Source organism: Benincasa hispida, chromosome 8 (genome assembly GCF_027475165.1).
Source record: "Benincasa hispida cultivar pf3 chromosome 8, pf3_genome.v1.1, whole genome shotgun sequence".
NCBI lineage: Eukaryota > Viridiplantae > Streptophyta > Magnoliopsida > Cucurbitales > Cucurbitaceae > Benincasa > Benincasa hispida.
Window position 1 is genome coordinate 61,966,174 of NC_143485.1, and position 23,826 is coordinate 61,989,999.

The 23,826-nt window shown below is 36.5% G+C and overlaps 1 protein-coding gene and 1 non-coding gene across 2 annotated transcripts; one reads left to right on the forward strand and one right to left on the reverse strand.

Annotated features, from left to right (window-relative positions):
• Positions 1-1,816: 1,816 nt before the first annotated feature.
• LOC150034759 (uncharacterized) lies at positions 1,817-3,202 on the reverse strand. Its single transcript, XM_090316839.1, has one exon. The coding sequence runs from the start codon at positions 3,200-3,202 to the stop codon at positions 1,817-1,819; it is 1,386 nt and encodes a 461-aa protein (XP_090172965.1).
• Positions 3,203-3,545: 343 nt separating this feature from the next.
• Positions 3,546-3,649, forward strand: LOC120084341 (small nucleolar RNA R71). The gene has a single exon (XR_005483701.1). It is a non-coding gene; the product is annotated as a small nucleolar RNA R71 (small nucleolar RNA).
• The last annotated feature ends 20,177 nt before the right edge of the window (positions 3,650-23,826 follow it).

Here is a 23,826-nt window from a genome sequence, read left to right on the forward strand (position 1 = left end):
TGTTTATAGAGAAACGGTTCATCCCAAAAATAAATTTTGTTGTCATGTACTAACCGTTTCTTTTGCTAAGAGTTAAAGTTCCAAGGGAATTGCTTAGTAGTTAAGTAATTGACTATGTTTGCGTACCAAGGTTCCCTGCCTTCAACTTTGAACAGGATTTCATCAGAAAATGCATCCTTTATTTCACTTTCTTGATCTTGCATTTCTTGATTTTCTAGCCTGGACAGGTGGTTAGCCACCTGATTCTCGGTTCCCTTTTTGTCCTGAATATCAATATCAAATTCCTGTAACAATAGCACCCATCTTATCAATCTTGGCTTCGCGCCCTTTTTACACATCAGGAATTTTATGGTTGAGTGATCGGTATATATGGTAGTTGACGCACCAACTAAGTACGATCTAAACTTCTCAATGCCAAACACTATAGCCAACATTTATTTTTCAGTGGTATTGTAGTATTCCTGATAGTCATTCAGTGTTTTGGATGCGTAAGAGATGGGATGTATCAAATTTCCCTTCTTCTGCCCAAACATTGTTCCTACTACCACATCACTCGCGTCGTACATGAGAATAAAACGCTGCATCCAATCCGGTGCTATTAGTACTGGAGTTGTTGTCAACGTATATTTCAATGTTTCAAACGCGTCATAGTAGTCTTCATTAAAATCGTAGGGTCGGTTTGCCTCTAGTAATGCGCTCAGAGGTCGCGTAATTTGAGAAAACCCTCTAATGAACCTTCGATAGAAGCTAGCATGCCCTAGAAAACTTCGCAGAGCTTTAACATTTGATGGAGGTGGAAGTTTAGCTATGACATCTATCTTGGCTTCATCTACTTCCAACCCAGCTTTAGATACTTTGTGGCCTAAGACAATTCCTTCAGTCACCATGAAATGACATTTTTCCCAATTCAGCACGAGGTTTGTTTCCTCGCATCGAGCGAGGATGGCCTCCAAATTATCTAAGCATGATTGGAATGGGTCTCCAAAGGCTGAGAAATCGTCTATGAAAACTTCAACGGTCTTCTCCAAGAAGTCAGAGAAAATAGCCATCATACACCTTTGGAATGTTCCAAGTGCGTTACACAGCCCAAAGGGCATGCGTCTGAACGCAAATGTTCCAAAGGGACAGGTAAATATTGTCTTCTCCTTATCTTCTGGGTTAATTAAAATCTGGTTATAACTAGAGTATCCATCAAGAAAGTAATAAAATTATTTGCTAGCAAGTCTGTCAAGCATTTGGTCAATGAAAGGAATGGGGAAGTGGTCTTTCTTAGTTGCCGCGTTGAGCTTCTTATATCCATACAGATGCGCTAGCCTGTGACAATCCTCAAAGGTATGAGCTCATTATTGCTATTGACTATCATAGTTGTTTCCCCTTTCTTGGGAACGCATTGGACTGGGCTTACCCAGCTACTGACGGATATAGGATAGATCACTCCTGCATTCAACAATTTTAGGATTTCTTTCTTGACCACTTCCTTCATTATGGGGTTCAATCTTCTTTGAGGCTCAATCGATCCCGACTTTCCTTCTTCTAGCCTGATCTTATGCATGCAATAAGATGGGCTGATGCCACGGATATTCGCTAGCGTCCAACCTATTGCACGCATGTGCTTTTTCAGCATCTGCAAGAGAGAGTGCTCGTTAGGCTCAGTAAGATTCGCGGAAATCATCACAAGTAAAGTTTTGTTTGTTCCAAGGAAGGCATATTTCAGGTGACTAGGTAACAGTTTCAACTCGAGTTCTGGTGGTTCTTCAAGTGATGGACACGTTGGTTTTGTCCGCCCCTCACTTAGACTTTGCGGCTCTAGTTCTTTCTAGTTTTCCTCCAACACGAGGACCTCGCATACATAGGTCTCTTCTTCAGGCAACTCTATACTGTTCAGCTGATAATCTTCACTGTCTGGGAACTTTAATACGTTTAACACATTAAACTTTACCTCTTGATTATCTACACGCATAGTTAATTCTCTTTTATGCACATCAATTAAAACTTTCCCAATAGCTAGAAAAGGGCATCCAAGGATAATTGGTACATCCCTATTCGCTTCATAGTCCAAGATAATAAAGTCTTCTGGGAATATGAAGTTGTCAACCTTTACAAGAACGTCTTCAATTTTTCCTTCGGGGTACTTGATTATTCTATCAGCAAGTTGAAGAGTAAACGAAGTGGGTTGTACTTCGCCAATTCCCAATTTCTTAAAGATTGAGAGTGGCATGAGATTAATGCTAGCTTCTAAATCGCACAACGCATGACCCATATCTAATCCTCCTATTGAGCAAGGAACTGTGAAGCTCCCAAGGTCCTTCTGTTTCTTGGGTAGACTGTTGCTTACTAACGCGTTGCACTCCTGCGTTAGTGCGATTACTTCCGTCTCGCTGACTCTTCTTTTCTTCATCAAAATGTCCTTAAAAAATTTGACATATGTTGGCATTTGCTCTAAGGCCTCTATAAGTGGAATGTTGATATGAAATTGCCTTATGAGCTCAAGAAAGTGCTTGAATTGTTGTTCATCATTCTTCTTCATCAGACGTCTAGGGAGTGGTGTGTTTAGCGGCACCGCAGGTTTTTTCGCTTTAGACGTACTGGGTTCTGAACGGCTTGTGGTCTCAGGCGTTCTTTCTTTTTGATCTTCTACTGCCATTGAATGTGTGTTGCATTCTTTTGAAGGACTACTATTTCTTTGATTAATTCTTCTTTCTTTAAGAGCTTTTCCACTTCGCAACGTCACCACGTGACATTGCTCCTTTCCATTGTAGTTCCCAGGTGTTTCAATGTTGCTAGGTAGAACTCCAGGCTGCCTGTTCTTCAACTCACTCGCTATCCGCCCTACCTGTATTTCCAGGTTTCTGATAGACGACACCTGGCTTTTCAGCAACGCGTCATTCTGGGCCATGTACTCCTTCAATAGGTTCTTAAGCGGAGATCCTGAGCTCGAAGCCTGTCCTTCTCTATTAAAGGACTGTTGATGTGGTTGATGCATTTGTTGAAATGTAGGTGGCGGTCCTTGCCTTTGCTGTTGGTTCGCCCCAAGGTGGTGCTTCTGATGATTTCCTCCTGTCCAAGAAAAATTTGGATGGTTCCTCAATCTAGGATTATATGTATTGGAAAATGGGTTGTTTTTAATGAAACATACAGACTGAGGATTTTGTGGGCAATCCACATAGGAGTGAGGATCTCCGCAACCCACACAGCTGACCATGGGCTGCCCAAACGCTTATACCTGATTCACCATCTACTGATTTGATGCGTTTCCTAGCGTTATGTTCTGCAAAAGGCTGGTCATCGTAGTCACTTGTGTAGAAAGTGTGGTTATTGCGTTGGAATCGATAGAATTAACATTCTGAGATCTCTTCTTCCTGTCAGCTCTTTCATCATACGTATCGTCGACCCATTCCATGTTGTGTTTAGCAATGCAGTCTAATATCTCTTTAGCCTCAATGTAAGATTTATCCATAATTCCACCATCCGCCGCTGTGTCTGCTGCCATCTGCGATGCTCTATTCAATCTACCATAAAAAGTCTCCATTTGGATAGTTAGTGGTAGTCCATGATTCGGGCAATTTTTTACCAATCCCTTAAAACGCTCCCATGCGGTGCTTAAGGTCTCAACTTCTTCTTGTTCAAAGTTCATAATCTCTCGACGTCTCCTCACGTTAGTGGTAGGTGGGAAGTATTTTTGCATAAATTTCTCCACCAACTTCTCCCAGGTGGTGATTTCACCAGTCTCTAGTGAGCTTACCCATTGTTTTGCGTCATCACGCAAAGAATAAGGGAACAAAGACAGCCTAATCGCCTCTGGGGTGATTCCAGGAATCACAAATGAATTACACGTTTCCAGGAAACACTTCATGTGGGCGTGAGGATTTTCACCACGACCACCCTCAAATTGTCCAGCAATCTAGAGCATTTGAAGCATTACAGATTTCATCTTAAACCTCGTCCTATCTGGTGTTAGGTATATGATTTCTGGAGAGAAATCACACAATATAGGGGACGCGTACTCCTTCATGGGACGCGTGCTACTGTTCACCATTAGGATCAGATTTTGTGCAGCATCAGCTAGTTGCTAATCTAAGTTTTGATTTGCCTGATAGTTCGCCATTACTTGTTGGCTGTTCTGTTTGTTAAGAAACTGTTACCTCAACCTTCGACGACGATTAGATCGGTTTCTACCTCGGAAGGTCCTTTCAATCTCGGGGTCGTATATGAGTTCAGAAGTGTTCTCCCTACTCATAAACGTTCACAAGTTTAGGCTCAACTTGTAATACTTCCTTGACTGAAGTGTTCCTACAAAAGATACAAACGAAATTTCTGGTTAGTCTTGTTTCTGAATCCCCGGAAACGGCGCCAAAACTTGTTCATTGCTATCGTGATTCGAGCTGGGAGTGTATTGTATAAAATAAATTGGAAAAATAAGTTCCAAGTATAAATGATGCGTTGATGCCTTGACGTGTTTATGTAGTTGTAATGCGTTGGTGCATTAAGGATGTGACACAGAACGCACGACACTCCTTCTATTGTCGTTCAAGTTTTCCTAAACCAGACCCAAGTATAAATCCAGTTTAGGTTCCTGGTAAGTCCAGGATCGAACTCACGGATTCAGTTAAACTAATGCAGACCTTGCGTTGTAACGATTGTAGGGGTTTCCTAAATGTATGAAGAGAAATGTGTTATTTACACTAAAGTGTTGTGCTTGTGCAAGAAGAAACAAAATAGTTGAGTAGTGAGTGATGGATCATGCGAAAATGGATTTTAATGTAGTGTACACAAACCAGAGTGTGATGTGGATGATATGGGATGATTTGCTTATCTTTGTTATGCATTAGACTTTATTCAACACTTCTCAATGCGAAGAACATACAAAACCTATCTCTAGGATGCATGCGTCTAACACAGAATGCAATAGACACTAGTAAGTCTATCTCTAGATGTACTAGGTGTCCTACTTGATGCTGGCTTATCTATTCTTTCGAATAATCTAAGCTAAGGATTCTTTCACCAATTGATCAAGTCGACTTAAGCATTTGAAATGAGATTTTGCATAAAGTATAAATGCATTCAACATAAACAAGAAATAAACAATGGCAAATGTGATGGATCAATATGAATTTATAAAGAAGCAAATTGTCTTTAGAAAAGCAATATTCAATCAAATGAAATGAAATCGATAGATGAGATGAAAGGAACTGAGTCAAGCCGCAGAGTACAATCTCTTGTATCTCTTTGGCTCAATTCTATTGTGTACAATCACTTATATAGGATTTGGACGAAGTGTCTTTCTCAAGCTTGACTTCCTCCGCTCCCTGACTGGCGGTGGTGGTGGTTCTCAACCCTTCTGATTGTCTTAGTACCATAGCACAGCTTCTAAAGAACTACAACTATGACTACACTATTATAGAGAGTGGGAATCTTCATAAATTTCGGTGTATGTATATGTATCTCTAGAGGGACTTCATCTATTTATAGGCGTTAGTCATTTCCACTTGGTGATGGGCAGCATTAAAGTCCATGCCCTGGTCAGCCGCTTAACGCTCAGAAGTTTTTCAGATGGTGATTTGACATAAACAGCCTGCATCAATGAATCTTCTCTGAGGTTAATTCCCTCCGACGCATAGCCCATGTGTTAGAACTTTTGCCTGCAACACTTCTTACTCATGCATTAGCTTCTTCTCTTGTTGAAATCCTATAATACAATGCATTAGTGTCGCAGTATTTGGTAATAAAACTTCTTTTGCATGAGTTTGCTAATGTTTGAGTAATTCTATGCGTTTCTTCTAAAAATGAGGAGAATTTATCATTAAAAACCTTAGTTGTTCCAACTTAAGAGCAAAAATAACTTGTATTTCTACAAGTTATTATAGTCTAAAGATAGAATCTAGGCTTGAGAAAGTCGGATTAGAATCGCATAAACAAGAAGCAGAAACTTAGATATAAGTTTTATCTGCTATTTACACATCGCATGCACCATTGAAATAGGATATGGTGGTATGCGGTCATCTTGTCTTATGTGCACCTAAGCAAGAATAGAAACATAGAAATAAGTTCTATCGACATTTTCGTATATGCATCGCGTGCGTATATTTATGTATAGCATGATCGCATAACTTATGCTGGCTGGGGTTACCCTTGCGATCAAGCTTAATAATGCGGTGAAGTTATCCCCTCCACCATTTTATCTATTTTTCCATGCATCTTATTACGCATTAACAGTTGCCACGTCTCTACCAACTCTCATAGTCATACTTCCTCTGCTAAATCTGTTTAGTTAGGAGTAGCACATAGCCTTTTAACTTCATTATTCTTTCATTCATCGTTGCAGACATATTACCTCCCAATATTTAGTTACAAGTCCTTGAGTTCGACCTCGGATCACCCCAAGAAACTTGCGATCTCGTTATACTTGGAGAAAGAGTAAGAAAACTTGTCGCAAGAATGCATGGTCATTGCATACGTTTTTAAACTCATCTTGCATATTTCTTAGTCCAACGCATGACCATTGACGCATGGATATCAATGCATATCATAAAATGCACGCATATTTACTCTTCATTTTCCACCCATCAGTATCCTATACAAAGAGTTTGTATAAGACTAGACTATGAAATGATTGATTTCTCTTTATAACACTGTTGACTGAAGAGATTAACATTTCATTGTTGACCATAGGTAACTCGACCTTAATCTTGAGTGCGTTATGAACTTTCTATCTATGAGGGTAGTCCCTTGATTTGTATAAGTGAGAGTGGCATGAATAACTCGACACATCAATAAGCCTTGCGTTGGCTTGAAGGAAATATTTTTGCATAAGCCAAGTTAACACCTAGAGAAAAATCCTAAGTGTTCAACACCTAAGGAAGATGGCATTGGAAGATAAGGTCAATATGTCAAGGATAATATGAGCTTAATTCCAAAAGTTGGTCTCAAAAGGGAGACCCTTGATAGAAGCTAAAATATGTTGTTATGTCCACGGGGTTGACACTAATAGGAGAAGCTTATCAACCCTAGGAAGATTGTCAAAGTCGTGAGTGACTATGATTGTTCTCTAAATGTTTTAGAAATCCATGTTTTAATGAAGTTTATTCTCATGTTATTCATTTTACAAGAAGTTCCAAACAAACTAGTTTTCCTAAGTTATGAAAACATGCTAGTTTATTAAGGAAGCTTCTATAGCATATGCAAAGTATAAAGTACATGTTGTTATGTATAAGTATATGTACTTTTAATGTTTATAAGCATGCGTCAAAGAACCATGTTCACATGAAAGTTATGTTAAAGTTATGTTTATAATATCATATTTTTAGTAAGCATGTTCAATAGAGATGTTTCTTTAAGGATATGTTAAGCTCGATACTGAAGGACTTAGAAAAGGTATCCGAGCAACTCGATACTGAAGGAATTAGAGAAGTAGTTCGAGGCAGATACGAAAATAGAAGGAACAGCTGAGAATATGCTAGAAAATAACTCGGAACTGAAGGACACAGAGAAGGATCTGAGCAGTAGTAACCTAAGGTATGACGACAGTACTTAACCAGAACCACCTACATGAAGGTAGAGATGATATTGAAGGAATTGAAGGAAAAATCTTCAAATGAGAGATCTCCATGAGTGAAGCAAGATCTTTCCAAGTCTATTGTGAAAGAATAAAGGCATTCACAAACTTACTGAACAGTTATGCATCTTAAACAAAATTACAATATGCTTTCTTAATCAAATACAAAAGGAATTGAGAGATATACTTTTCAAGAACTTTTCTTCTATAAATATCTCAATTTTGTGGACAATTGGACAACAATCTCTCGCTCTTGTAAGCAATTGAACAGCAATCTCTCACTGTTGTCACAATCGTCTAGTCAATCTCTCGCTGTCGTTCAGATCACGAACAGTCTGCTCCTCGAACAAGAACCCTTCGACACTACCACTCGACAACCTTGGTATTCTCAGAGTGAGAATCCAAGAGCTGTGGGCTCTGTGTGAATTTAGTAGAGGGAAGGAGGAAGAAAGCAATCGAATACATGATCAAGTAAGTGAGAGAAAAGTTCTGTCTATCGCATAGATTGAGAGTACTTGATCATTTAGTAAATCTCACTTGCGTGAGAATCGCCTAGATAATCGTCTAGGAAATCTCGCTCGATCATTTAGTCTCTCGCTCAATCGTTTACATGATCGTTTAGTCTCTTGCTTTACATGATCGTTTAGTCTCTCGCTTTACATGTTCGTTTAGTCTCTCATTAGAGGGCTATCATGTAGTCTCTCGTGAGTAAACGATTAGTGATTCACTAAATGAAGCGATCTATTTGTAAAATGAAAACACTTTTCATTTTATTCTTCAGTTATCAAAAACTGAACATAACCTCCCACTTCATGCACGGTTAAAGGAAAAACCAAATAACCACCCACAATTATCATATAATTGTTTTATTATTATATATGAATATAATAACCAACTTATCATATTATATTTATAACCTATTGTTTTATTATCACATCATATGTAATTTTTAAACCATATTTTTTTCTCCTGTATTTAATATAAATCATATTTATATCAAATCCTCCAATCTAATAATATATCAAATACATTATATCAATTATATCATATATAATTAAATTAATTTAATTATATCATATATAATCAAATTCTCTCTTGTTAATTTGAAAATTTCAAACTAACCTAAAAACTGATTCTGAACTTGAATCTATTGAGTTACCAAGGGGACCTTATGGACCTGTAACTTAAAGCTCCAACGCTACGTGAATAACTGACTAAACTCTTTAATCACGATATCCACCATCCGTTAATTGCACTTCTTCTCATTACAGATATATTTCTGTGTCCATTGGGATAACCAATCAACATTAACAATACGATAACCCTCACAGAACAAGCTCGTAAGTACAATTGGCAAATTTATCGTTTACTATTTTGTCCCTATAGTTACATTTAACTCCTTAAGTACCACTGAATCCTCTAATGAACAATACATCATAGTCCTACTATGAGTGAACACTTCTCAGGCCATGAGAAGGTATGGCATCATATTATTCAAGCCCCGAAATCATCCTTTAAGGGAGCAATCTATCTACTTACCCTTACTTCAGGGAAGGAGTGAATTCCGTCTTGTGTGGCTGAGTTCCCAGCTCCCTAATCAGACAAATGCCCAAAATGGTAGGTTTGAGTTGGCGATCTGGCCACTCGCACCCATGCAAATCAAAGAACCACCTTCATAGGTAGGAGTTCCCAACTCACTCAGGATTAAGGTCATGTTACCTATAGTCATCCTAGTAAATTAAAGTCTCTGTCATGAACAGTGTTATATAACGAGACTAAACATTTCGTGGTCCAATCTTATACAAACTCCTTTGTATAGGATACCCCCGCTCGCATGTCTCCACATGAATGATCAGGATCAGACCATTTGTAGCACTTTATAACACTTGTAACATCTACAAAGCGGACCGTATCCGTAGCGTCACCAGGATAAAGTTCTCCTCCTTTATCCATAAACTATAGACCCAATTTAGGTTATACAATTAAGGCATGATCCACTTGTATGTCCTCCACATACAGTGCTTAAGTTACAACGATAACAAAGAATCTTAGTTTATTGGTATTGTGGTTAATTGCCAAATAAAATATCTCATATTTCATAACAATAGTGAAGAAATATCTCATATGATTTACATCACAAGCGATTGTTCAATATAGGTGTTACAAACTACAAGAGCCTACAAGATTTAGGGCATCACCCCAACATTCCCAAGAGTTAAACAAAAGGGTTCTCCCTCAACTAAAGATCAGTTTAGCTATGTTTTCAAATACGATATGTTTACAAGTTTTGTGTACATGCTTGTTTGGCCAGTTCAGTTTTCAGTATTCAGTTTTCTAGTTTCCAGTTTTAAGCGTGAGATTTATGTATTATTTAAGTCACTCACTGGACTTGTAGCTCATCCTATTTTTAAACATTTTTCCCTCCCCAGGTAGCGGTCAACTCCCAGAGGTTAATTCTTTTGTTGCTCTACCACTCAAGGACTCAAGTAAAGAAGAAAGACTAGGTGTTTGTTCTATAAATACTAGTACACATGTTTTGTGCATACAGGGACTAGGTTTAGCATACTGGACTCACTGGATCATGTAATGTACATGAATTGTATATATGATTGGTTGTTATGAAACTCTGTTGATGGAAGATTGTGGAGTTCTTGTTAGTCTGTTCAGTATGTTTATGAGTATGTGTGTATGTATTCCAAGGTTTCTAAGTCAGGTTAAGCATGCTAGTAGGCAGTAAGTGCCAACAAGAGGGTTGGTAACTATTGCCGTCATATTTTCTTTCAGATTAAGAGGGTTCTGGGAGGGGTGTAAACAATAGCATATGGCTATTATGGCAATGCAAAAGTCAGCGTCGCGACATTCTTACTTCCATCAGCGTGCACGCCTAGCAGTTGTAAGTCTGGGTTCGAGTAGTTGCGCATTTTTCTCAAGCAATTTTTTTTTTTTACCTATTATCGAATTTATTTTGCATTTTGTAATTAATTTGTAATTATTACTATTAATTTGTATTTAATAATTAAATTAATATAAAAGTTATATTAATTTAATTTAATTATTTAGGATATCAAGTTTGGTTCATTGTTGCTTATTTATATTATTATACATGTGATGTATGCATTTTTATTTATATAGCATATTGTATGCCATATAGATTAAAATCCCACCATAGGATAAACATAAATCATGCATCATATTTAATATAGGAGTTATATTATATAGTTGCATGAAGCATGTTCATACATCATATTTAATATAAGAATTATATTATATGATTGCATGCATAGTAATTTGTTCATGCATCATATTTTAATATAAGAGTTACATGATGCATAATATAAGTGTTATATTATGTGATGGATGTGTTATTTATTTTCATTATTGTATAATATAAGTGTTATATTATGTAATGAAAATAGATATGCATTAAGCATGATACTACCTTAGAAATATAAATGTTATATTTTTATGTATGTCATTAGATGCATGACTTAGATTTTAATTGTTTTATTAATCCTTATAAAAGGTATAGGTTAATGAAATTAGAATTAAAATCTATAATTTAGAGTTGTATGCAAACATAGGTTAAATTAATTTTAAATGTTTAAAATTGATATCACTTAGACTTATGTTAGTATATTTTCAATGTGATTAGAAATAGGTTTTTTTTTTTTTTTTCTTTTTAATAGGATTAAAATGAAAATCATAAAATATTAAATTTATAATATAATTGTGTATAAGGAACTTTTGTCTAAGAAAGGTTCTATCTATGGTTGGGGTATTTAAGCTAACAGAAACGAAATATCCCTACCTAAAAACCAACTAGAAGGTGAATTACACAATATTGTTATAAGCATATAATAAATGATTAAGTTATATTGAGTCAATTTAACAAATCACTTAGATAGTTTTTTTAGCCTAATTTACCTAAGGAATAAACCCTCATTTGTAAAATACTTAGTGGGAGGAAAAGATGTATATAATGTCATTTTTTCACTCACATTCTCCCTTAAAGTTCATATCGTGAGACTCAAGTTTCGCCTTGAGGCGCCATGGGAGCATCTCTCTTCGATGATGTTTGCATAGGTCAACATCAAGGTGAGTGGAGAAAGTATTTATAGTTAGTGGGAGAAGATGTGTATCAACATGTCTTACAGTCTCCTGTTCTTTTTTTCTATGTTCTTTCAAGAATTTTCTAAACGAATTTTGATGGCACACGTGTTCATGCGTTTCCGTTGAGGAATTCGATTCCTTCAATTGGTATCAGAGTCAAGTTATGACTCTATTTTTCATTTTCAAAACGAAAAATTAGATAAAAAGTGGATTGTTTCTACATAATCTATGTGGGTTTGGGTAATAGATGTTTACAAACATTGGCACATATATTTACAACTTTTTACTTTTATTTGATCAATCTAAAGATCTGATGTTTTGAGCATTTATTCTGTACATCGAGTCTATAAGTCTACCTTACTCGTGGTAACGTATTTGTTGTGAAAAAAACAAAAAACAAAAAACAAAAAAACAAAACGGAGGTGAAAGACAAATTTCGGAGTGCAGACCCGAGAGGTTTTTGTGCAAAATTCCGTCGTCCACCATGTTTTGTGCATCATTAGAAGTTTCTAATTGTTGTCCATGATTGTTTGTGTGTCATGAAAATGTCATGACAATTTTCCTTCAACATGAATGCGACAATTTTCATAGAGCACGAAAGTGGTTCTTTTCTTCCAACAATTGAAGGCTGTTTTGGTGTTTTAAAATTAAATTAATGTAATTTAATTTAATGTTTAATTAGGGTTCCAATATTTTGTTCATTATTGCAATAATATAGTTTTATTTTGCACGATGTTGGGATGTATGCCTTAAAGCCTCATAGTTAAAATATGTTATTTGAAATAGTGATTGATTATTTTATATATGCAATCATCCATTAAAGAAAGCTCCAAGGTTGTTTTATCAAACTTGAACAGTATGTGAGGGACATACTGATGGATCGTGTTCAAGTAATAACCTAAATGGTATGTAGTATTTAGATCAGATTGGGTGCTTTATCTTAGTGATACTACAGATACAACTCACTTTGTATTTGTTACAAGAGTTGTAAAGCGTTACAAATGATCTGATCCAAATCATTCATGTGGAGATATGCGAGTGGAGATATCCTATACAAAGAGTTTGTATAAAACTGGTCGTGAAATGATTAATCCCTTTTTATAATATTATTGACTGAAGAGATTATCATTTCATAGGATGACCATAGATGACTCGACCTGAATCCTAAGTGAGTTATGAACTCCTGTCTAAGGGTAGTTGTCGACTGAAATTTTAGATGATTATGATGACTCAGATATTCGTTGTATGTATTGCGCCAACAACTTGTAAGGTTGATGATGTATGCGCTTTGCGACAATGATAATATGCGATACTACATTCTAAATGATGTATGCGGTGATGTTTAGATGCTTCCGTAGTATGCGTTCGTGTAGTGTGCGAGTGTCATAAGTTTTCTTACACTGGAACCAAGTATAATTCCAACTCAAGTTTCTCAGAGTGATCTGAGGTCGAACATGGGTATTGTGGTGATTAATGCGATACTGATGTGATATATGCTACTGGTATACAAAAAGAATAATGAATTGGATTTAAAAAGTAAAATGCGATAATAAAGTAATGTGCAATGATAAATAAAGTGCAATAATAAAATGTGGTGATAAATAAATTGCGGTGATAAAATAAAGTGCGGTAAAGTAAATTACGGTGATAAATAAAGTGCGGTAATTAAAAAATGAATAAACAATTAAATATACAAGTTGAAGACTGGCTGTGAAGATGTGCAAAAGTATCTGATGAATGTGGTGGCAAGTTTTCTAAAATGAGTCAGAAAGAGAATGGGTTGAGATAAAGGACATCGCAAGTTCATTAATCTTGTTGAGGATTGCAACTAAGGTTTCGCTTTCCCTTGGCTTACAACTTTTAGTGATCGGTCGCATTCCCATATGTCTATGGTGAAATAGGGATGAACGTGGTGAACGCAAGGTTGTTTCCATCTCTAGAAATACTTCTCGCTTTAGTTAACGCATTCTTCCAACCTTCTTTCGAGAGACGGAATAACATCTTCACTTCTGCTCTCACAGGTGAAGATGTCGTTGAGCATGCTTTAGCTAAACTCAGCCAATTTCTTCAGCAAGGATTAACTTACTCGCTTAATCCTTCCCCTTTACCCTGGGGGATTAGTTACTCATGGTGAAAGAAATGGATGATGAATGTATGGTGAAGAACAAAGAGATGATGATGAATACGATAATCACATTGAAATCTAAAAATAAGCGTTTGTTATAGATAGTGAATGAAATATTAGAGATGAACACAGTAGATGAATAGAAAATGAGAACAAATATGGAAAGAGTGTCAATATCTTGACACGAATCCCGATTAGAGACGATTTGCTTGCCGACGTGTGGTAGAAATGGAGTGGAAAGCTTCGTTCTCAAGCTTTTTTTCTAGGTAGAAGTGATCTTTGCACAGAGCTTCTTCTTTAGGAATGAAAATAATTGCTTGCTTCAAAGACTTACTTCTCAGTCTTGTCTCGTCTTTCTCCCCGAATTTATATAAATTGTCTCTTCAGACCAGCCTCCTTTCTTTGAATTTGATGAAGCTATTTGTAGACCTTGGCTCCTTCTGCATTATTGGTCCCACTCTGAAAAGCTGATAATTCCTGCCATGGCTTAGTGGAAACATCCGCTCTGCTCCACATTTAATTTGTCAGAATCGTATAACAGAAAAGCTGTACAATTTCAGAAGTCCTTGCGAATGCATCACTCTTTACATCTATGATCGATCGCCACATGTGGTGTAATTGTTCTGATCTTTTATCATTGTCACATGTGGTGGAAATGCGTTGATCGTTTGAGTCCATGATCGATCTCGCATGCGTTGCAATTGCGTTGTTCTTTTTCGTTCTTGAATGATTGTCGCATGCTGTGATAATGCGTTGTTCTTTTTGTCCTCGAGCGATTGTCGCATGCGGTAACATATTTTCCTGCAAAACAAAGACTTGGACATTCCATTTTGCCATCGCAATAGGGTGATTAGAATCTAGACTCGGAAGAGCGAGATTAGATCGGCATAAGCAAGAGATAGGAACTTAGAGATAAGCTCTGTTTGTCAACACTACATCGCGTGCATCCTAGGAATAGGAATGATGATATGTGGTCGCCTTGTTCATGTATCATCGCATAGACAAGAATTAGAGGCTTATGTATAGGCCCTATAGACACCTCTGCATATACATCACATGCGTTCTAGCATTAGAAGCCGTAGCATTCGCACCGAGAGGTGGTTTACTATTGTATGAGTGTTGCATGATAGCATTAGTTTGTGTTGACTAGGGTTGCCCTTGCGATTACTCTTAAGTTTTGCAATAAAAACATCTCCGCATTTTATCTATTTTCCCACACATTTATTTCATGGCAAGGTCTGTCGCATCTCTACTTTTCATGTATATTCTCATTGCGTTGTCTGATAGATAGGAGTAGGAGTAGGATTAACTTAACAACATCCCCTTCATTCTTTTATTCAATCGCCGCATGCACAATCACCGCAAACATATAGTTGCAAGCCCTATGTTCAACCTCGGATTACCCGAGAAACTTGCGTCCATGTTATACTTGGCGTGAACGCAAGAAAACTTGTGGCAGGACGCATGGTCATCGCATACAATTATTAACGCTACTCATTCCAACTCATGATCATCGACACATGACTAACAACGCATATCTTAGGAACATGCATCGCATACCGCATCCAAGGGAAGTTGGTTGTAGAGTAAAATTGACTTCCAATTTTCCGGCATCACATATACTATGCTTCAAGGACCTTGAATCCTACTTAGTGCAATTATACCACTACAGAAAAAGAACTCCTCTATATTGTTTTTGCTTTAGAAAAGTTTCAATCATATATTTTTGGTCCCATGTAACTGAGTATTCTAATCATGTAGCTTTGCATTATTTGATCGATAATAAGGAGTCTAAACAACGCCTTCTTTGTTGGATCCTCTTGCTCCAGGAGTTCGATGTTGAAATAAAAGATAGGAAAGGTTCTGAGAATGTTGTTGCTAACCATTTGAGTAGGTTAATGGAAGGAAGGAACTACTTACCATTTGATGGAGATATCCTTGATCAGGCCTTGCTCTAGGTTGATGACATCTCAATGACTCCATGCTCTGCTGATCTCGTTAATTATCTTGTCACAGGTGTGTTCCTTTTAACCTCTATAGCCATTATAAGGCTAAATATTATGTTTGAGAGGATCTGTATCTTTGGAAATTTTGTGTTGATAAAATAGTTAGCATGTGCATGCCTAATGACGAGTTTTTCTCTGTTTTAGCTTTTTGCCATGAACATGCATACGAAAGGCACTTTAATCCTAAGCGCATAGCTAAAAAGGTGTTAAACTCAGGTTTTTATTGGAACATACTTTTTTGGGATGGATATTTCTATTGTAAAACATGTAGAGATGTCAGAAGTCTGGAAGTTTCTCTTGTAGGAATGGAATGCCCCAAGTCCCTATTGTTGTTTGTGGGATATTTGATGTATGGGGATAGATTTCATGGGCCTCTTTCCTTCTTCTTGTGGATTTAAATATATTATTCTTGTTGTGGACTATTGTCCCACCCTGTTCCAGATTTCTTCTCTAATCTAGAATGAAGCGTGAAGATGTTAAACATCACTTCTCTCTATGACATCTAACATCCCAACTCTTAATATATCCCGTACTCAAAATCAAACCCAAACTTCCAAACCAATTTTAAAAAATAGTTTACATTCATTAATAGTGTTTAAGAACTCAACTCAGTTCAAATTACATAATTGTTTAAAAAAAATTACAAACCAACAGTAAGGATTATATTTAACAAAACCTCCCCTGACACGTAACTCACTAGTTTGACTCTCTTGAAATACTATCAAATATGTGCACAAAAAAATACAGTAGATGTTTAACAACACTAATTGGTGTTTCATGGCTTAGCAGGCACCAGGAACTTTATCGCTATCTGGAGAGGCGGGAGGGCAGAAACATAAACATTGAAAGCATGAGCTAAAGCCCAGTGAGTGGTAATTTAATACGAACATAAGTTTTCTCTTTCTAAAACATTAAGAAAACTATTTAAGTCATTCAATAAATCATTGGTAAAGTATATAAGATTCAATAACATTTCAAACACGTGCTAGTAAAATAATGGCATGATCATATCTCATATAAAGCACATTATAAAGCATTTATGACTTATAAGAAAATCACACCAACTCTCTACCTAAATACTCATTTACAACGACAAATTACTTTGGACAAGGAATGTTTCCCACGGTGTAAACTAAATACTAAGGTCATCCATGCAGACAGAGTTGCCTTAAGGCCAAATATGGATACACACCAAAGGCTCAGGTTCCTCTGAGCTCCCTGGTATAATCTGATCACATTTGACCCAGTAGCCCCCTGATCCCCTAGATGGCACTGCAGGCATAGGTTCCTCTAGACTTTCCAATATATTCTGGCCACATCTAGCCCTGTTAGCCCCCTGAGTGGTGTTACTAAAACAAATTCAAGTATCATGGGAAAAATAACCATCTCTTGGATACAATAATTAGTAGTTTGAAATCATTTTCACAAACCATTCAACATCATTTATTCCACCATCAATAGATTTCCTTACAAACCTATACAAATCATAATGATGTTAAATCAGGTTCTACATTACATTTTCATAAACATCAAACTTATAAAAAGGTCAATGGCAATTCAAAAATCAAGATTCAAGCATTTTTGAAATAATAATCAAGTAAAACAATCATCCAATCATAGCATACTATCATATTTATACACTTTTCATGTCAAAATGCTTAAAACCATTCACAGTTCAAATATATAGTTTATATCGAAAACAGTTGAAAATAAATCACTCATAGTTATCGGCTTTTCCTCGAATACTAGTTCCCCTGACTCTCGTTTAACCTGAAATTATATTGATAATCCTCTGGTCACATGACCTAATCTAATTAAAATAACCAAATTGACTTAATCCTTTCCCAAAACCCTAATTTGATCCAATATAGGATTTACTTTGCAAATTTGTCCTTTAATAACTTTAAAATTAACTTAAAATTCCAAATTCATTCAATCCCAAGGCCAAAACATCTTGTTGATATCTATTAGAACATAAGTTAAGGTTAGGAACACCTTCATTAATCTTAATTTTGTCCAATTTTGCATACTTTTTTTCATTAACCTTAATTAGGGTTTAATTTAAATTAACCCCTTAGTCAACTTTAAAATTGACTTAGGATCCCAATTACTTTTAATTTTAGGTTTAAAATATCATAACAATACCAATTGGACCCCTATTAATGCTTAAAAGCACCTTAATTAACCTAGAATTTAGTTTTCCAGCTTTTAATGATGGACAAAAGATGATAGAAAGCAGTCATATATAACCTCCGACCCAAAAAAATCAGCTTTTTGGTGAGAATTTCGATGACCAAATTCTTTGATTCTAGCCAATTTTAGTCTAATTAACCTATGCACACCTCTTACCCATCCTTTGAATTATCTTACCTCGAATTTTGGATGCCCAAAGCACCCTAGATCTACGAGAATTGATCAAACACTCCTCGATCCCCTATTTTTCTGACGAAAAAGTTGCAGAATTTTCAGAAATTTAGATCAAAATTTTTAGTCAATAACAATCAAATAAAAAACCATAAAACTCTAGAGGGACCTGAGAAGTAACTTATCTTTAAATTTAGAGCTTCAAATTAGCCTCTAAGTCCATGAATTTGTATAAACCAAAAGTCTTTTGTTTTCCATGATAAACTCCAACGTCGTGAATCTTCTTCGTTTTTCTTGTCTTTCTGACCAAATTTCATCAAATAAAACCTTCTACGAGCTTTTCCTTTACTTCCTCTTTAGTTTCGTACCATTTTTCCCAATTTTCTGTTATAAAAACTATCACACCCCCTCCCGAGCTTATCCCTGAAGCTCGAAAGGAGGCGTGAAGACAGCAGACACCACCCTGTTGTGATATCTACTGTCCATTCTTCCCCATTTTACCTGGTAATCCTTAAGATCAAATGTGTCTAGTTCCAAGTTATTTTGATTATAACTATGAGTGTCTATGCCAAATAAATTTATAACTACACTTTTGACTCTTGCTAAACCCTAATGATTCCCTATAGTAACAAGATCTGAGGTTTTGCTCTACAAGGCTAAAGGAACTTTTATTCAAGAGAACTATTTAGCAGAAGCAAGATCGTTCCAAATCCATTGTAAAAGAATATATCATTTACAAACATACAAGAACAGTTATGCATTATATAGTAAATTACCACACGATTTTCATTTAAAACCAAAAGGAATCGAGTGACATACCTTTGAAGAACTCTTCTTCACATATTCCCTCGATCTACACTGGTCAGGCGTCCTTACAAACTCGATCACGAGCACGAATGCAACAAACAACCAATGAATTCCACGAACGGTGAGATCCTCGAACCTAATCGAGTAATACTCGATCCTTGACCCTCGAACAACAACACTTGACACTACCACTCGGTTGCCTTGGTATTCTCGGTGTGAGAATCTAGGAGATGTGGGCTTTGTGTGGATTTATTAGAGGGAAGGAGGATGTATATGATCGAGTTAAATGATCGAGTAAGTGGTAGAAATAGAAAGTCTATCGTACAGACATTGGGTACTCGATTGTTTAGTAACGAGGAACAATCGTCTAGTAAACTCGCTCGTCGTTTACTCTTTCAAAGGGCTATCGTATAGCTCTCTCTTTTCACTCGATCAATTGTAATGCGATTAATCTTGCCATCATGAAAAATGAAAACTTTTTTCACTTTTATTCTTCAGTTATTAAAACTGAAAAAAATAACCTCCCACTTCACGCCCGGTTAAAGGAGAAACCAATCAAAATTATCTCATAATTGTTTTTATTATAAATAAATATAATAACTAATTTATCATATTATATTTATAACCTATAGTTTTAATATCACATCATATATAATATATAAACCATAGTTCTTTTCTTCTTTATTTAATATAAATCATATTTATATTAATTCTTCCAATTAATGTATCTGATACATCAAATCAATTATATCACATATAATTGAACCAATTTAATTATATCATATATAATCAAATTTACTCTTGTTAATTTGAACATTTCAACCTGACCCAAAAACTTATTCTCAACTTGAATTCATTGAGCTACCAAGGGGACCTTATGGATCTATAGCTTAAAGCTCCAATAGTACGTGAATAACTAACTAACTTTTTAATCACGATATTCACCATTTGTTAACTGTTGAGCACTTCACTAAAGACCGACAGTTGTACTCTTCTCACTACAGATATATTTCTATGTCCATTGGATTAACCAATCAATAGTACAATAACCTTTCACAGAACACTCATAAGTATAGCTAAGCCAATTTACCGTTTTGCCCCTACAATTACATCTAACTCCTTAAGTACCACAAATTTCTCTAATGAACAATACATCATAGTCCTACTATGAGTGAACACTTCTTGAGCCATGAGAAGGTGTGACACCACATTGTTCAAGCCCCGGAATCAGCCTTTAAGGGAGTAATCTATCTACTTACCCCTACTTTGGGGAAGAAGTGAATTTCGTCTTGTGTAGCTGAGTTCCCAGCTCTTTAATCAGACAAATCCCCAAAGTGGTAGGTTTGAGTCGGCGATCTGCACTCGCACCCATGCAAATCAAATAACCGCCCTCATAGGCAGGAGTTCCTAACTCACTCAGGATTAAGGTCATGTTACCTATGGTCATCCTAGTGAAATGAAAGTCTCTGTCATGAATGGTGTTATATAGCGAGACTAAACATTTCGTGGTCCAGTTTTATACAAACTTTTTTGTATAAGATACCCCCGCTCACATGTCTCCACTGAATGATCAGGATCAGACTATATGTAACACTTTACAACACTTGTAATATCTACAAAGTGAGTCATATCCGTAGTGCCACAAGGATAAGGTTTCCCTCATTTATTCATATACTACAGATCATTTAGGTTATCACTTAAGGCATGATCCACTTGTATGTATCCACATACATGTTTAAGTTACAACGATAACCAGGGATCTTAGTATATTGGTTTGTGGTTAATGCAACTAAAATATCTCATATTTCATAGACAATAGTGAAGAAAATATCTCATATTATTACATCACAAAAGTTTGTTCATACACGTGTTTACAAACTACAAGACCCTACGAGATTTAAGGCATTAACCCCAACATAGGCTGGCAGATCCTAACCTTGAGTGGTACCTTCAGAATGTCCTCTTCTGCTACGTGGGGAGCAGGGAGGAATAAACAATTGGAAAACATGAGCTGGGAGCCTAGTGAGTGGTATGTTTTTATAGAAATTAGATTTTGCTTCTGAAATTCATTTTGAAAGCAACTCCATAGGCAAACAATCAAAACAATATAAGAATATAAAAACATAACCATCCCAGCCTGATAACTGAGATAATACTGATGATCATGTATTTTTTTCGAGTAATCCACTTCAACCAATCTGGAGGTTGAGGAAACAAACCCAGTACCCAATATAGTCCGTTGAATGTGTATATGTCAACAATATCTTGTTAGACGTGTTCGAGACACACTAAAATTTTCCCAGGGTATAATTCCAGTTTTTAGTCAAATCCTTAGAAAACACGCCTTCAAGCAAAATCAGAGTTAAATTAGTCATTCAAGTAAACAACGGAAAAACCAATGATTAAAATCCAAGAAGACACGTTTTCCGATCATGCCAAGGTTTTCCAAACCATACATGTATATAATATCATATATGTACATAGATACAACAAAAAATACTTGCAAATAAATCACACATAGTTCACCAGCAGGAGTTTCTCTTTCCTGAGTCTTTCCTGCTTTCTAGTTCTTCCTAGATCCTGGACCTGTATTAGTTCAAAAGTTAATTTAGAATCCTAGGGTTAGGGCTAAAATAACTTTAAAATACCTTCTTGACCCTAGCGCTATCTTACAAACTCCAACAGATGTTAACCTAGACCTTAGGATAAGCAAAGACGGCTATGAGCGCAGGGGTTGACTTTCCTCATATTAGTTGGGTGCAGGGTACTCCTCTTCAACGCATGGTAGGCCTGCTCAATGCATGTGGCCTCATTCAATGCATAGGCCTCTTCCCAAATACCCAATTCTCTCAAACTCTCTTGTTTTCAGTCATCTTGATAAAATTTTGAGTTGTGTAGGAAAATGAGACCTCATCCAGGTATTTTTAGGTATTCAATAAGTTCATTGTCATCCTTCCTTTGCTCTCAATGCATAAAACATCATGTGTATAGAAAAACTAAGTGTCAACACCATGCAAGGCCCACTTTTGACACCTTCTCCTACCATGCAAGGGTTAAGTGTCTTCACCATGCATACGGCAACGCATAGCTTTCCTTGAAGTGGCACGTCCCAACCCTTTGCATACGCTCTCATGCATCAACCTCATCCTTGGTTCGGTCTAAAACTTCATTTGGTCGAGCCACGTACCTCACTCCATTCCTTGATCCTTAATGCCCAAGAAACTCAAGTCAATGCATGATATCCTTAGGTTGGGTGCATGGTTGCCTCACCATGCATTCAACTCTAATTAAGTCATTCTCTTTTGACTCTTGTTTTCTTCTCACAGCATGATTTCCTCCCATGAAAGTTTATAGCACACTTTTTCTCATCTTTAAGCCCTTATATGCGTAAATATCTATGTGCCCACTTCATCATCTATGTGCCCAACATTCCAACTGTTAGGGTTTCCTCCATTTATCGTGTTATATGTTATCCAACACTTAGCCAAATTCTCATCACAACATATCTATACGTTCAACTCTTCCCCTATGTGTCTAATTCCTCCTCAACTTCCTTCTTCCTTGGTTTCTTTCTCATGGCCTAACTTTCTCTTTTGAGCTCATAGCATATCTATACGTCTACTTTGACTATCTTCACTTCAAGGTATGCGTCCTAACCTCTCTTGGTTGTGCATAGTTCAACGCATGGTTCGTTCAATGCTTAACCAACTATTCCCTATGCTTTTACCTTGTCCTTCAACTCAATGCATGGTCCCACAGTTTCATAGCATAATTTCTAAGTGAAGGAAATTGGATTCGAGATTTTCATGAGCAGCAGAACAAGATTATTCAAAATCAAAATCATAAATGAACAAAAAATTTATAGTTTACTTCAAACAAACGGTTATACAATTACTACAGAAATTATAGCATGAAAAACTCAAATGAACAAAGAGCAAACTCTATGCACATTTGAAGATGCGTCTCCACGCTCCATTGCGCGATCGCTCGAACAACAGCAACCTCGAACGCTCGATCTACACGACCGCAACATAGTACGAACACTTCACGCTCGTCCTCAACGATCACCTCAGCCACGAACTCCTCCGTAATAGCACGAACAATGTCTAGAAAACCTCGACGGTGTCGAGTTGAGTCTAACACCACCAACAAGACTACCTTGGTATTCTCGGTGTGAGAATCTAGAGGGTGGGCTCTGTTTAGACTTGGTATGAGGTAGACGAAGGAGGAAACACCGATCGTGTATACGATTAGGCAAGTGGGAGATGGTGGAGACCTACCGCATAGGTCGATACACAATCATTTAGACAAAGCTAAGCGATCGTCTAACAAAATCTATGTGATCATTTAGCTCATCGCTTAGCTCAGTCTATTGCCTACATAGTCTACACGATCGTTTACTTTGGCCAAGCGATTGTCTAGTAAAACTATGCGATCGTTTATTAAATACTGCACGATCATTTGGCTCATCAATGTATGATCATTTAGCTCGCCTAGTCATCGTTTAGTAAATATGTATTTACTTGATGACTACTTTGAGATCCTTTGTGCCGACAGAAAAATCTCAAAAACTTTTTCAATCTTTTGTAAAACTCCTTTTCAAAATAGGAAATTCACTTTCCTTTTAAACTCACGGTTACCATGAATCCAATAATCACCCACTCATTTGGTTATTTAAAGAAAAAGAATTAATTATCCAATAATTAATATTATTATAAATATAAATGATAACCAACTTATCATACTATATTTATAACCTAAAGTTTTAATATTTCATCTCATGAAACATATAAACCATAGTTCTTTTTCTATTCTATGGTACTTAATATAAATTTCATTTATATCAATCCTCCACTAGATGT